Source organism: Echeneis naucrates, chromosome 23 (genome assembly GCF_900963305.1).
Source record: "Echeneis naucrates chromosome 23, fEcheNa1.1, whole genome shotgun sequence".
Classification (NCBI taxonomy): Eukaryota; Metazoa; Chordata; class Actinopteri; order Carangiformes; family Echeneidae; genus Echeneis; species Echeneis naucrates.
Window position 1 is genome coordinate 12,537,208 of NC_042533.1, and position 16,411 is coordinate 12,553,618.

At 43.5% G+C, this 16,411-nt stretch overlaps 1 protein-coding gene across 1 annotated transcript in view; it reads left to right on the top strand.

Moving 5' to 3' along the window:
* The first annotated feature begins 14,360 nt into the window (after positions 1 to 14,360).
* The window catches only part of ntf3 (neurotrophin 3), a 33,624-nt gene continuing 31,573 nt past the window's right edge, over positions 14,361 to 16,411 (top strand). The window contains exon 1 of the mRNA XM_029495085.1: positions 14,361 to 14,485. Coding sequence (XP_029350945.1) covers positions 14,468 to 14,485 — 18 coding nt within the window. The 5' untranslated portion in view covers positions 14,361 to 14,467. The remainder of the gene's footprint in view (positions 14,486 to 16,411) is intronic.

Sequence of the window (16,411 nt, forward strand, 5' to 3'; positions counted from 1 at the left end):
TTTTATCCCTCCTTCTCCCTCTCCATTCATTCCTCGTCTCTCTGTCCCTCCTGTGCTTTCAGCTTCAGGCCACGGATCACTGTCACTCGCCAAACACACACTTGCACAAACAGACGTAGAGGAATGCAGTAAGGGGAGAAGAGCGTTGGGGTAAGTGTAGACTGTTAAAAAAAGAAAAAGAAAAAAAAAAAAAGAAACGTGGAACTGAAGTGATTCTGATTGTGCGTGAGCTGGGTGGAGGACCGATGGATATGAAGCTCGCTTGTTTTTCCGTGATGCCTTTGACTGCAGCACAATGCGCACAGGCCCAGAACTGCTCCAATTACAAACAAGTCATCTCTATTCCTTAGAAGTCCAGCGTATTTCAACGAATCGTGGCAAAAAGCGGTGATGCTTGTTTTGAAGAAAAATAAGAAGAGCTGCTCATAAGTTTGGCAGTAATTCGGTTTGGACAACAAACCGGCGTCTTTCACAAGTGCCAACATGCTGAGCGCGCAGTATGTTGCGCCACCTCAGTTCTTATTACCAGCTTCTTAAGAGTTGTCCCGATTCTGCTCCACATTTACACCCAATCGCCTTGAACCGACCAGGACAACTTACAGTCCCTTTGACATCAGATGGACAAACACAGGATGCAGAGGAGTAAGAAAGCTAAGAGGGATTTTTTATGACTTTTGGATTCTCATCATGACATGGGATGATTAGGAAATAATTGTGAAACTCTCTGATTATCACGGAGACAATACATTGATTGAGTGCTTCATGAGCAAGTCCCTCCCTGTTCTCAGCTCTCCAGAAGGCCTGTCTGCCTCTTACCTCCTCCAACACAAGACTTTATTTTGAAATCCTGTGTAAAATGATAGAGCTACAATGGTGAAGAAGATGCCGTCGTTCAAGTTGTCCAGTTTGGGATTCACTGGTTTTAAACTTTTTGTACGAGTGAATCCAAAAGCAAAGAGAGAAAACAAGGAGGGATTGTGTCCTTTTTGCTACTTCCTAAACCTACTGTGAATTGTGCGTGCTAAAGGAAGCAAGCACGTGCGTTTCGAAACCCTTTCCAGGCCCTCACATGGGGGTTATACACACAGACAGACAGATCGGAGGTTCCCTCCAGGAACTTAAAAGACCAGCAGTGTACATCACATGCGAAGAAAATCACACCAAAAATCCAAGATCCAATCCAAACACTGACAGCCGACAGCAGAATGAGGGAATAGAAGACACTGTTCATACTGCAGCAACAGTTTTTTTCTGCCGATGATTTATCCTCTTACACAGTTCGGGCCAGTTGGCCAGCTGTGGTGCGGAATCAAGCTGAATGTGAAAACCAACACTTTGGTTTGATCTATTCAGGATCAACAGTCAACAGGTGATGCCAACAGTCACCCAAACTTTCTGACATGACAGGGATCCATATCCATATCCAAGCAAATATACTTTCATTTATTCGTTTGAAACAATTCCCTTGAAAGAACCCTCGATTAAATAGAGGTTCCAGATAAACAAAGTACAGGCTGTGTTTACCGCACGTGCAGTGAAGGAAGTTGTTGGTAAGTACAGAAGACATAACATCACATATTTATGTGCCCAAAGCATTCAACTGCAAAAATTAATTAATGTGAACATAGTTAATTATTGAACATACTACAAGTATGGATGCTCCCCCCATTTCTAAGATATAAGCATATTCCACTTTATGCATCAAACTATGCAAATGAAATGGGCTCGGCAGAATATTTCTTTTCTGCAACATAGAAAAAAGGTGTAATTCCAGTCGGTGGCGTCTGTGCAGTATTAAATGTTATCTTGATTGTCCAAGCTAAGGAGGATCAGGTCAATATGTTGTTGATTTTCAATGACCACATTCTTTCCCTGAGGTGAACCAAGAAATGATGTTTATGTACATGTAACCACAGAGGAAGTACATCAGAAAGCTTCATCACTGATACAGTATTTTAATATGCGTTGCTGTATGCTGGGCAGAGAAAATACGATTAGCTGACAGCATCTTGTCATTCAAGACAGTCACGCCGTTTAATGAGTTTACTTCCTACCGTAGATGTATGAGCTCCAGCAGGAAGATAAGAAATCGGTAATTTTGTCTTCCTTCAGCTCTGGTACACCCACCGTGTTGAAATTCCAGCTGTGTCAATTGGGCGCAGATGTTGACTGACGCAGCGCATCCACCATATATTTGGTAAGCACAAGCTACTTTCCAAAACATGGGAAGGAAAACACCTACACAAATACTGAAATGAGGTTGGGCTGAGCACAAAAGGCCTTTCCTGTCCTCTGTTCCTAACAACACAAAGCTCCATGCGCTCACACGGAAACCTGGACATCAAACCCACACATCCAGCTTGTTAATAAAATCGGATGAGGTGTTTTGACAAGAGTTCATCTGGATGAGATTGAGAGCCGTGCAAACCGTTTGATAATTCAATTTACAAAGTTTATTATCTTGACAATGACTCCCACGCTATCAGAGCTTACTGGGTATTTATTTGATAAATAAAGCTTGTTGGATGAGAAACTATTCTACATTTTTACATTTACAAGCATCTCAAGACCTCAAAGGACTATTCACTCGTGTTTCTCTGCAAACTATGAGCTATAAAGCTGAGGCTTTATAGGTCTTGTTGGCAATTCAGGTCAGTCTGGAATATTCTAACACCATTCATCACTACGGCTTTAGCCTGTCCTCTGCAATTTACTTCCAGGTGTTTGTTTTTCTGAGTTTTATGCATCATTTTATCCACAAAATCTCAGAATCTAGTGAACTTGCTAACTGCCACTGCCCAAGCTAACCCGGTAAATGGTTTGCTTTTTCTAACAGTTTATTTAAACTACTTATTTATACTGTTCGATAACAATTTAGAGTTTTTGCATCTACTGCAAACTGTCGATCGTTTGTGCAGCAGTTCACATATTGACGGAGTTTCTGTGACCCCCAAGCAGGTGCAGAGCTGATGGGTCATTTCAAAGGGGAGGAGCTCAAACTGTCCCTTTAAATTGCAAAGATGTTCCGTTAAATGACGTACATACACATCACCGTGGGACTGGAAAAGACATTCAGCTGTGGATGTATCTACGAGGACCACTGGCACACACGCACAACAGAGTCCCTTGACACTGAAGCCCCCTCCTCCCAAGGCAGAGCTTTAGGACATGTACCATAACTTCTTATATTCAACAACATTTTGGACATGTCATAATTCACGTCCAAACGCCAGGAAAGGCACTGAAGACCCTGTGGCTGAATCCTGAAAACAGTAATGCTGAAGTTCAATGGCCAATGACTGCTTTCAAACAACACGGCAAAAGACAGCACGTATTAGACCTGTAGAATGAACACAAAAGCAGTCATTTGTTTTATTTCTTTACAGAGAATACCATCGGCAGAGAACCTCCAGTCTCCAACCTCCAACCCAGCCTCAGGGACCACTGAGAGAGAGAGACATGGCTGCCCTGACAGGAGCCTGTGTGGGACACTTCCTCCCCCACTGTGAGAAGTTCTCCACTGCAGGAAAATTGCCAAGAAGTTAGTAATCCTCCAGATGTTCACTCTAGATATTGATCCAGCTGTTCCCCTGGGTGAAGAACCCTCAGCTCCTCTGGCAGCTACATCTGTGTCTGGCTGCCGCAGGCTGAAGGGATCACAACACCCCCAAAATGACACATCTGGGTGATACTAAATCAAACCGAGTAGAATAAAATTATTTTTTAGAATGTATTGAATTATATTCACTGTAACAGTATAGATTTATTTAATTTTAATAAATCATTTGAATTAAGTTAAAGTGCTCTCATCTGCATCTACATTTGTAGCGTTTCAAATGACAGAAATCCAGCAGGCAGCTGTGTGACGTTAGCAGTGCAGCAGAGCCATATTAGCAGTAATGTTGTCATCTCTGACAGCACACCAACAAAATTTATTCTTTCCTGTTGAATTCTTTCATTTTAGACTTTAATTTTAAACCCAGTGTGACTTTGGGGCTTGTATTTCTTGCTCTTTCCTGTCAGCTCAGGAATAAAAGCAAACTAGAGCAAACTTGTCAGAAAAGACATAGACTAATAAGTGGGTTGAGGGATTTTAGAAAACCTGGCTGACATAATTTCTAGGAGACCGATGTGCTTGCTTGACGGAGACTTCAGACAGTAAAGAGTTGTCTGCGTTAGAATTCGAATCGCATTTATTTTCCAGAAATGACAACAGACTGAGTCAAAACCAGTCGGCCCTGTCAACTTCAGTGGAGTTATTCTCGGCCGTTCATACTTTCCAAGACATTTGTAAAGGAAAGATACATCTCTTTATGCAATTATATTCCGAACATTTTCTGTCGGTCTGTTTCTTCCCACCAGGCTGCTTTTCGATGAGGGTACGCTGTGCGGGGTGACTGTCCGCTGAGCTGAATAAGTAGGAACCTCCTGTGATGTGATGTAGCACCACTGCCTCTGAGGCTTGATACGTCTTTGTTTCAGAAGTGTGTCAGAGGAGAAGAATCTTTATGAGCGGCCAGCTGGTGCACCTCCGTGAACGCTGTGGGATACTTTTTCACTGCAGGTTTGAAATCTTACGTGTGTTAACGGCACAAAAGCGACTGGCGTACCAATGTAGACGCATGAGCACACGCGCAGCATTTATTCCCTCCGCTCCCACACGTTGATATGCACGCTTGGTAAACAGATATTGCTGCAGCCCAGAGACACCTCCTCAGGCAAGTGCTTGTTGTCTTACACCACCTTGTCTAAATGGACAAATAGAGAGGTGGGGGTTGGAGGAGGAGCTCCTCACCTCCTGTTCATCTTTTGTGGACTCTGACATACAGAACCACCGAGGGATATCATTTGTATCACTATTCTGCTGGATTTTTGCAGCGTTCGGCCCTTTCCCCACTGGATCTGTGCATGTTTTTGATTCATCTATATCCATCTTTGCCAGTTTATGTATGTTTCTACGGTTGTGCCGCCTTGAAACTTGGGAACATCCTTTTCTTTGATACAAACTCAGCTGAAATTGATGATAAAGGCTTCTTGTCAGTTGCGAATTTCCTGCTTATTCCTGCCAGAGCCTCACCCAGAGTGAACTGGGCAGGGAAGTAGCTCTGGCAGGATACAAGCGAGTGTGGACTGTGTAATATGTATATTATTTTTACATAGAGCGAGAATACATGCAATTAAATTCAGCAAATAATTGATTAGACATAAAATGCACAATGTGTTGTTCCACCACATCCCTTGTGTTTGTCGTGTTTAAAGGCAACAGCTGTTTTTTAATCTCTGTGCATACAGTGCGTGTGTGTATGTTTGTATGTCTATAGGAAATTAAATTAACCTTTGTTGACTTAGGGAAGGTTTACTCGGCACAAATGCTCCTTCACCAACGCCCTCCTTCTCCTTCACACCCTCTGGCAGCCCAATAGGACAACACATTGATGGCTGTGGAGCTGCTTCCTTTATTACTGGAAGGTATCATTCATTCATAAAATCATGGAGAATATTTTTTCTTCCTTTTCTCGCTCTCGTTTCTCGTCATATTCCCTTCCTCACTTTCTAAACCATTTCTGCTGACTTCATCCAGAAATGGAGGGAGGCAACAATTCATTCACTCGTATTTTCGAGCTGTTTCCTTTCAGAACCAAGTTGATGTTACTGGTCATTGGTGAACTCCTCCGAAGACAACCGAGTAATATTCAAAGTTTGAATTGCAAAAAATATATAGTTAATATTTAGGTTAACATGGTGTGCCACATAAAAAATAATAAAAGAAGCTGGAAGCCCATTTACTGGGGTCAGACCTGAAGCCCTGCGCTTGCAGATGAATCAGAAGAGTCACTATAGTTGTCCTGATGTGTTTGTTCGTTTGTAAGCCCTATCACAAGACTGACTGCACCGCCACAAAGACAAAACCTGAGGAAACCATTCACACAGTGAGAGGAGGGAAATGTAGATTCATTATTTATTAACCTTGGCTAATTCATAAGGCACTGGTGTACATCTGCACACTGGCCTTTCTTAGCGCGCAGCATTTAGTCTGCGCTTTGCTAACCAAACCAATTTAAATCAAAATCCATCAACACGCAACTCATAATTTTAAAAAGGTGATCCTGTCCACGCACACAAATGCTGATATTTTGAAAAAGTGATTTGCCTCTGTACATTTCTAAATGTGCATTCCTTCCGTGTGAGTCTCAGACTAACTCAAGTGAGATAAACAGACTGGCCTTATATGCAAATTAAATGGAGAGGCGAGCGAGCCAATGAACTCATGTCAGTGATTTCACAACAGCCTGTCATTTAGAACCTGTCACCAACCGAAGCCTCAAATTTGAGCCTTCAAAGTGCTGTTGACAGACACAAACCTTCATTTTGGGTTACCTCAGCACGGTTAAGAAATACAGTTTTGCAAAGAAGCGTGAGAAAAAGTCTGCTGCGCTCAACATTCAATAAAGAGATGACGGTAAAGCAAAAGAGAGAGCGTGTTTGTCCCTCAGTTGATTACAAAGACATGCTTAGCGTCGAGTTGCGAGATCAGAGATAAAACTGGACAACAAAAGAGGTGCAGAACTTTAGTGAAAAGACAGCAGCCTTCAGTTGCTGGTTGTACTCCTTTTGACTTCTGTCATACCTATGACACAGCTCCAATTATTCCTGTACCAGCTTGTACAGCACAAAGTACAGTCATAGACCTTTCACGTTGAATACACCACAACGTTGTAGCTGTAAAACATTTTTGGATTTTTATTTATTTTTTTTTTTTTAAGTTAAGGGCACACTGTGAGCATTTATTGTTATTTAAGGGTTCCACATATGTAGTCTAAAGGTAGATGCCCACGTTGTCTTTGATTGTAAATCAGGTCTTGATTCTATATCAACAGTGAAAGTATCAAAGGTCTCAGTCCAGAGAGAAATGATCGCAGCCTGTATTCAGGTTGTGAAGTGAGCCTGAAAACCAGCTGACAGGACTTCTGGGACTTTGTGATTCCACAAAAAAGCTGTCAGCGCCCTCAACTAGGGCATTGCAGTCAATGTCAGCTACAACAGGTCACAGGCTCACTCAGGAGATCTCACTACTTTAAGGTTATGTTGTTTTGAGCTGCCACTGTCAGTGTTAAGGTTCGGTTTACTCACTCATTTTCTGCCGCTTATCCATGGGGGTTGCGAGGGGAGCTGGAGCTACTCCCTTTCTGGCAAAGGGCAGGGTACACCCTGGACAGGTCACCAGTCCACCACAGGGCCAACACACAGAGACAGACAGAGGCCAACAACCACTCACACCTACAGACAATTTAGAGTCACCAGTTCACCTAAACACGATGTCTTTGGACGGTGGGAGGAAACCCGTGCAGGCACGAGGAGAACATGCAAACAGAAAGGCCCCAGGCCTGGGAATTGAACCCATGACCTTCTTACTATAAGGCAACAGTGCTAACCGCTATGCATGCCGTGCTGCCAGGTTGAGTTTAGTTTGGGGAAAACAATCTGTTTGGCTAAGTTTAGACCGAAAACCATGGACGTGTCGAAAAGAAACCAAAGTTGTCTGTTGATAAGAAACAAGATTTGTGGCTTTGTCGCCTTAAATTTGCCTTCCATTAATCCTCATTTACCTCCTCCACTTAGAGCTGTCCTTCCTCCTCTCTTCTCATGCAGCCTGCTTTTCATTAACTCACTCCACTGACTCACCTCCCATCAAGCTCCTCCACTTTCCACTTTTTCCTCTCTATCCGTCCCTTTTTTCTTTTCCTTTTTTTTACATTCTCTCACGCCATTACTTCTCCTGCTTCTGTCTCTCCCTGAAGGGAATAATGAATAATGCAGCGTTCTGCTCTGATAATCATCATCATCATCATGTCTTTCCTCTGATAGTTAGTAAAGCATTTCTTTCTTTTTGGCCATGGATCACTCCTTTTTTAGGGTGCTGCAGAAAATGTTGATGTGTAATTTACGTGTCATATTAGTCCACTGAAACCTAAAGACACTGACACATGCATTAAGACAAAACATGAACATATTCCAACTAGAAAATAAATGGACCCACTTGTATACACATCGCATCTCACCCACAATACACATTCTTCAGACTAGAGCAGAGATTAGCTCTCTATAATCAGTGTCATCTTTGGGCCCGTGTCTATGCAAATACATAAATCAGCAAATGAGTGTGTGTGTTTGTGTTTGGTATAAAGCAGCAAACATGTACACAAGCACTTTTGGCGTGTAGCCCAAAGTCTTCACTGTTTCCTTCCTCTGTTTATTTGTTTAAAAGTCTGAGACACGGCAGAGCAGAGCAGCAGTAACTGCTTTTTCTAAGCCCCCCTTTTAGACTTTTTTTCCACTTCCTTTCGTCACCTGCCTCATTCCATTTAAATTCCCTTTCAGGCGTCTCCAGCACACATCCCTTTTTATTAATTATGACTGTGTGCGTGGGAGTTCGAATGAACTGTGTTTAATTTTCCACGGAACACAGAACGGCGGGTCATGCACGATAGCGTGACAAAATTATTGTCCCATCAATTGTTTGCTGCTGATATTTTCTACAGCGAGTGTTTGCCATTGGTGGCTGCGATTGTTCGCTGACGCCTATCACAGTGCAAACAAAGACAGAAGTGTGCGATCACAGCATGAAAAGCATGTGGAATTTCCTGTGCAACAAATTTGATCCAGTTCATGTCATTTTGTCATGCGGCCTGTGATCCCACCAGGATCCTGATCATGAGGGCTTTTAAACAAGCATGGAGGGCAGACAAAACTAAAACAACAGCAGGGCGGAGAAAGCTTAATTACCATGAAGAATGATTTCCTCTCTTTTGCTGAGCATATTCAGATGTACTAGTTTTTAGTTTTCTGCTGTTTTGACCATATTTGGGATGTGATGTTTACATGTATTCCTGGTTATTCATCCATGCATCTGTTGATCCGTGTGCAAGTCATGGCTTGACGTCTCCGCCAGGACAGTTTGTTTATGCCACCACAAAGTCCAGACATCTGGTTAAGGTGTCCAGAGTGTCCTGGTTTCAGGAACAGCTCTCCACCTCATTGCCATTTCTCAGACCTAGAATGGAGCCTCACCTCAATTGCTAAAGATATAATATTAACATTTACATCGTCAAAACATCAACAGGATCACGTCTCTGAGAGTTTGGTTTGTTGTTTCTCTGCTCTACGTGCTTGCAGGTATCCATAGTTTTTCGAAGAGGAGGCTTCGGCCACCCCAAAATAGGACTTTCATACAAGATTGACAGATACACAGATTGTGCCCTCTATGTGCTGCAGTATCATTGATGGGTAGGCCACCAGAGTTGAGCTAACCATAATTAAGGAATCCACCGAAGACCCAAAAGAGGGAAGCTGCCTGCATTGGGTACCTCAAAGTCAGTGCCTTTAAAATCTCCCGAGCAGCGGTCTATCAGAATCAAGCTGACTATGACACTGATCAGTCCAGATAATAATAAAAGGGAGGTGGGATATCACTCCCCTGTTGACGAATCACTAAACGTAAGATTCACTGTGTGGAAAAGACCACACCGTTTCATCCCTGACAGGAAGAGGAGAAAATTCAAGCAGGGCACAAAGCAAACAAACAACGGTGGATGTTGGCTTTCATACCTTCACATAATGAAGAAGGAAAGGCAGAGGAGGGAACAGTGGACCAGAAGCAAAGTCTTTTCAGGGTTCGGATCAAATGGGATTAAATCAGTTCTCCGTAACTGTGTTTTCAAGTTAAACAACTCCCCGTAGTTTCTATCCAAGCACTATTCAGTTTTCTGTTCCTGCCCGCCACTTCATGCCATGTTTAAGAGGTGGAAGAAGCTGAGATGAGGCTGAGATGCAGGAAGCTGAGCAGGAGAATCTTATGCAAAATTATACACACACACACACACACACACACACTGTGTCATGTTTGTTCACAATGTTGTTTGATGCTTTTGCTGCTTCCCTCACACAGACTGACTCAGTCTCGTCTCTGTGGCCATATTCTGAAGGACAATGCAAAATGCCCGAACAGCAACCACCTTCCTGTCACTGCAGTCTCTGTCAAACTAGTGAATGTTTTTCCTCCAGACCGTGAGTGACTTCTCACGGTCTTGCTCGCATTAGAGCATGTTTGGTACCAAACCACTGGCGAACATCACAACAAAATGTTAACAACAGATAAACTACCAATGCACAAAACCCTTAACCTGTTTTTTTTTTTTTTAAAAGAAGACCTTTTTAGAAATGTTTGGAAATACTCACTGACTTCAGGACCTTGGACAGCAACTGGAGGGCCAGTACCACACACTGCAAAATTACTCTTTCTCTCACAATGTCTTTTCATTACAATGATGAATTTGTCCAATTTGCCAAACTATTCATTTCGACTATGCATTTTATTACTCGGTCCTTTATAAATAAATTTTCTAATTGTATAGATAATATTCATTTATACTACACTTAAATGTCATTTTTTCAGTCAGTAAAGAAAAGTACTCAATAAGGCCCGCGGAAAAGGCCATCGAAGGGAATGAATCATAATGTGGAACAGGTTCTGCACCATCTACTGCACTTTTAGTTCAACCATTTCGCATGCCCTTGACACAAAAAATAAATAAATAAATAAATCAATCCAGCAGTCGCAGGCTGCCTTTCAGTGGGCACAGCAGTGTGTGCTGTTGCTCCTCAGCATCACTGCCACAACCTCTGAAAGAGTACTCCCAGCAGTTGGACCTTTTCAAACTCAGGACACTGACTAATCGCACAGGTAGGCAATTGAGCATCTTCATTCCTACCTACAAATTTATGTGGCTTCTTTTACTTTAAGGTGGATGTCACTGCCCATCAAGCTAGAGGCAAAATACCAAAGTACTGAATCCAAACCTGTCAACTTGGCTCACTAGCATGGCAACACTTGTGTTTCAAATTACTTTCAATGAAAAGTAGCTAAAACTTGCTTGAAAGGTCACTGGAGATGCTACTTGACATATTCATGATACAACTGCATCATATTTACATTTCAGCCTTGTGCTTCTTTCTCTCGGCTGAATTCGCAATAAAGTGTGACACATTATGTCTATGCACGAAATAGTGACTTAAACAATGCAGCAGAGCAGCTCTCGTCGTTCTTTCTCCCACAGTGCATAGTCTGGAAATGTGCGTCTCATTGACATCAGTCAGCTGCTGTGCAGACTGGGTTAGGGTTTCATAACACAGAGCTGCTTAGCCCGAGCGGCAGAAACTTTGTCTTCTCTCCTCATCAGCACTTGAGAAGAACTGTCCATGATGTTGACTGAGCTCTTTAATCTGTCTGTCCTTGGTTCGCAATCTTCTCTCCTTCTGCAGAACCCCAGTCCAGTCTGTTCACATCTGTTATCATCCTCTGCCTCTTCATCTGCCTCTCCTCTAAATCTCCCCCACCCTTTCTTCCTCAGTCCTTACATATTTGATGATTTTGCTGCGGTCCAGGGTAATAATTACACGTTGTCACGACACATGTGGAGCCTGAGGGATGTGCGGGAGATGTGTGTTGCCATTGTGCTGATTAAATATTTAGCATGCCCTCTATAGTGATGATGCTGAGTGAAAGGCTAGTATAAAGCGACCTCTTATGATGTATGGCTAATGCTTAGTCATAGAGGGGAGAAAACCGTGTACGACGCATTCACCATTTTGTAACCTACGGCGACAGGTGAAAACAAACAAACAAACAAACAAACAAAAAAAAAAAAAACTAACGCCTGTGTTCTTCTGGGCCTTTCCTGTACTGTCTGTGTTTAAAGTTATCCTATTGGATTGCAGAACTTATTTTTTACAGATGTATGTATATACCAGCCAAATGATCTCATGACCTACCTGCCTGGAAACTATTTTCTGAGATGTTATGAGTTTTTACAAAGCCTCTTCTATGTGATATTTCCATCCTGTGGATCAGTGAATAGGTGTGAAACCTTTGACAGGAATGTGTTAAAGATTATCAGTGCATCTGTATTTCATGTACATGCTAGTATAACTAAAGAAATCCAGCTGACGCTGCCTCATCAAAATTTGCCAAAGCTAGGAAAGGTTTCTCAAAATGTTTCCAGGTGAGGCTTTGAGGGGGTTTAATGTTTCTGGTGGAGCGTCTGCCAACCCGTCTGAAAATCTGCCCTCATGGCTGATGGTAAAAAGTATCAGCATATTCCCAACTAATTCATTGGCAGAGTCTCAGTGCTTTCATTTAATGGAGACGTTTAAATATCAGTCCTCTCACCTGTCCAGGTCAGGTCAGGTATTGCCCGTGCTCACTGGCCAGAGAGAAAACATTCCTGTTTTTACCAGATGTGCTGCTGAAACTGACAAGACATGGAGAGATAAGACCAGATGTGCAGCTGACAGAAACCGCCAAGTCTGTTTTGATGTCTGGGGTTGTGAAATCAGGTAAGACAAGAAAGAAAAGTTAGTCCAAAAACTGACAGCACAAACACACACACACACACCTCCACTGAATGAAGTAAGTGTGTAGAAAGAGTCATGAGATGAGTAGTTGTGTTGTAAAGACTGTGTGACGCCACCATGAGGGTCCCGTTGAGAATCAGCTGGATACAAACTGACAGCTAGTCAGACTGATCAATGCAGTTCCTTTTGACTGCCAAGCAACACAATAAGCTTAATGTTCATGTCATCTGAAACAGGCTGTATGGGTTGTGCACTACTGAGTTGTGTTGTAATGCTGGAGGGAGACTAGAAACATGCACCAACAAAACACATCTTTGTCATTGTCTCGCAACCCTGAAAGAGATGACTTAAGAGGAAGAAATATCTGGAAACCTCAAGGAAATCCTTGAAGTGCCAGGAGCTCACTTTGAGAAGCATTAAGTCAACGATGAAATGCTCGGCTGCCTCTCAGACAATAAAAATTACAGAGCTGTTGCATCCAGTAGTTAGGCAGACAAGTCGATTCCTGGAATCTGGACTGCTCAGTGCAGGACAGGGAGCAAATTGAATTTCATGAATCTTTATGAGAGGTAATTGAGCAGTTTTAATGGACGAAAAACACGTTATAAAACTCAAAACCGAGTATGTCTCTAAGTCATAAAACGTGTGGAAGTTGGTCTTTAAACGTCCCAGCGTTATAAATTTTCCTTTTCAGGAAGGTTATGACTTTTTACTGTGTATGGATGAAGAGAAGAACGTGGTTGCCTGTAACTTGGGTCAGCTGAAGTACTTCAGGAAAAGTTAGGACTTCTTTTCATAATATTCAGTCCTTATTCCACATGAGGCCGCAGCAGGCAGCAGCCTGCGGCAGATCCGGATTTTTGGGAGAAATTCTATTTATTATTTATTTATATACATTTGACTACATTCAGTTTTGGGATGCTGTTGTCTGCTTCGCAGTGGAACTCTTCAAACTTTCAAGTGTCAGTTCTGAGCTGTTAACCAACCCCGTCTGGTTGTGGACACAATTCACAAATGTTCAGCTGAACTTGTGCCACATTTGTACATTTTCTTTGGCACTAACTAACATGAGGAACTTCTTTGAAAGCACTTGATAAAATTGACGCGACAATGTCTTTTCAGATTCTTGTTGTCTTAATGTTGCCGTTACTTTACTACTTTCTTTGCCAAAGCACTTATAGATTCTTCTGTACATATAAAGTTGCCATTAACGAATTTACTATGCTTTACCTCTCACACACAGACACACAAAAGCACGCCCATTATGATAAAAAAGTCATTTAAGTGTACAAGTTTATATCATACTCCTGATATATTACTGTAACATTTAACCTTGGGATGTGTTACAATTAATCTGCAGTAGATTTCGCAACATTTCACTCATTTAATACACAATTCAATTGTTTATTTTGGACTCACATTTGTGTTTTTTGCGCCCCAACAATAGCCTAACGTACAGAGATTTCATTGTGTTCATGAATAGTGAGCATAAACCACTTTTAAGGCTTTGTTCATATTCATTTGAAATCTTCCTGCCCATTATGTTTTGTGAACTGAAAAGAGATGCAACGGTCCTCGTTTGACATCAACTTTAACTCGCTACCAAATATCAATATCACATATATCAAACAACAACAAAAAAAAGGACAACAATATGTAGAGGTAAATGTTGCATTCGTCGCGCGCGAGCGCGCGTGCACGCGCTCCTAATTCGGTGTCCTAATTTATGTCAGCAGGCTCGCTCCGCTGACAGCCAGTGGCAGCATGCATGCAGCTCTCTGCTGTAACATGCGCCAAGAGCCATCTGTCCTGTAACAGAAAGAGCCGCGTAGATTATACTGTCCAGAGAGAGAGGGGGGGGGAGAGAGAGAGAGAGAGAGAGAGAGAGAGAGAGACAGGGAGAGAGAGCATTACGCACACCCTGATCCTCTCCTCACAGAACCAGTGTGGCGCAAAGGCAGGCGGCAGCCCTCTGAAAGTGGGAAGTTTTCGCCATCCTGTCTAAAAAATTAATCACCTTCATGTCGACTCAGTTGGATACTAACCCGCCGATGCTATGGTTACCTTTATTACGGTAGGAACTCCTTAACTTGTCTCTATTTGCCGCTGTCGTGGAGCATTTTCTTGCTGAGAAGCTGATCGGTTCTTGGGGAACTCGTCCGCTATCGAGCGACAAGAGGGGAGAATGAACCAAAGTGTCCACAATGTCTCTCTTCAAGTTGACAAAAACTAACAAAGCTGCTGTTTGCGTGCACAAAGTGCTGTGTTGAAGTCGGAGTTGCTGAATATACTGGTTATCGCGTGAAGCGCTTGAATAATAATAACAACAAAAGTTTGGGAAAACTGTATTTGGCACCGCAGTCGCGGTCTAAACTGCTGTGACGTGCAGCGGATTAAATGTTTGTGTTTCGTACAACACTGGAGGTGCACGATGCGTTCAGGGACTTATTTCTTCCTCTAAGCTTCAGTTTTGGCAAGTGAAACACAGCAGAGTGTGAGAGGCGACGCACCGTGCGCTGCCTCGAGGCAAACCAGCGAGAAGCTCACTTCTCCGCCTCCCCCTCCCTCTCCCCTTCTCCTCTCTCTGTGCACAGGTTGGCAGAAGGGTTGGGTCTTCCCACAGCTCGCTCACTCATGCAAACATCAGCCCGGCGCTTCTCGGTTGCGCTCTTCCTCCTCGCTAAAAGACGCGCGGAGGAGCTGGATCGGTGCGCCTTCCTACGCGGTGGATTACCGCTGCGCGCAGCGCGCCCCGGCGCTCTGTTAGCGGCGGTGAGAGAGGATGTGCCACAGTTGACTCCCGGCACAAAGGCGGACTCAACGTCGGATCGCACTTCTTTCCCGCCCTGTGCATTCCTCGGCCCTTGCGCGCGTTTGTTTATGTGTCTGTGTGTATTGTAGACATAGCTCCTCGCTCGCTTCCACACACTTGATAAATGAAAATGATCTCAGAAATGTTGTCTGCGTATCAGCTGATGACTTACATAAAAGTTACGGGGGGAACAAAAACTTCCATTCTCTGCTTTGCTGCGGTGCCATTAGAGTAAGTCCACCAGCGCGCTGGCCAGTCTGATGAAATGTGAAGCACAGTGATGGCCTGCGGTGCAGCTGGGTATGTCTGACATGAACATGTGGTGAGGCCAGCTTTGCGTAATGGCGCGCATCAGTGGGCGTCTTGAGCCTTTAGCGGATGCTCTCCTGCCGCTGTGGGAGCCCACTTCATATTTGTGTGTGTGTGTGCACAGAGGCCGCAGAAACAGCTGTTGCAGCGGCGGGTTTGAGCCAGAGAATCCCCCCAGGTCCACTGCGGGACAAGGACACTAGGACGTATCGGAGGAAGCGAGAGAAATGGACAGGTTCCATTCTGCTCTGCTCCACTTTACGGGTCCTTTGGGCAAGAAGAGGGCTTCCAGCTGAGGGCTGCTCTGTGCATGTTTGCGCTTTGGGTGCAGTGCAGCTGCAGCAAGCTACTTTTAACAAGGCTCATTTTGTGTTTTACTGCAGGAGATAAGAGAGAAGAAAGAGTGAGGGGTGTGAACAGATTAGAGGTCGGGATCATGGGGAGAACATGAGGAAGATGAACATAAAAACGAGCTGAAATGACTTCCAGGTGGTTGAACGAGCTGCTAGTGGAGAGTTCCTGTTGTTCCTTGATCGGTTCTGCATTCCAACCGTTTTATGCTTTGTCTCTCTGGAGTCCTCTCTGCTTTCCTCTCCCTGTCTTCTACCTGTTTTCACGGTCGCGCCAGCTAGCTTGTCCGTGCAGTGGGATGTGCAAAGCAACATCTGGACACGGAAATAAGCAGCATCACGCTTACTACCAAGGTTCAGGACGCAGTTTAGGACCAAATCAGCGAAAAGAGAGCCTGAGGAGAGTGTGAATCTGAGCTTTTCACAAAGAAATGACACAGAACAAACTTCACTTTTACTCTCAGTGGCAAATGTAGCTCACAGACATAAATATCGCCGCTTTGTCAACTCCAGGATTAAAGATGCGCAC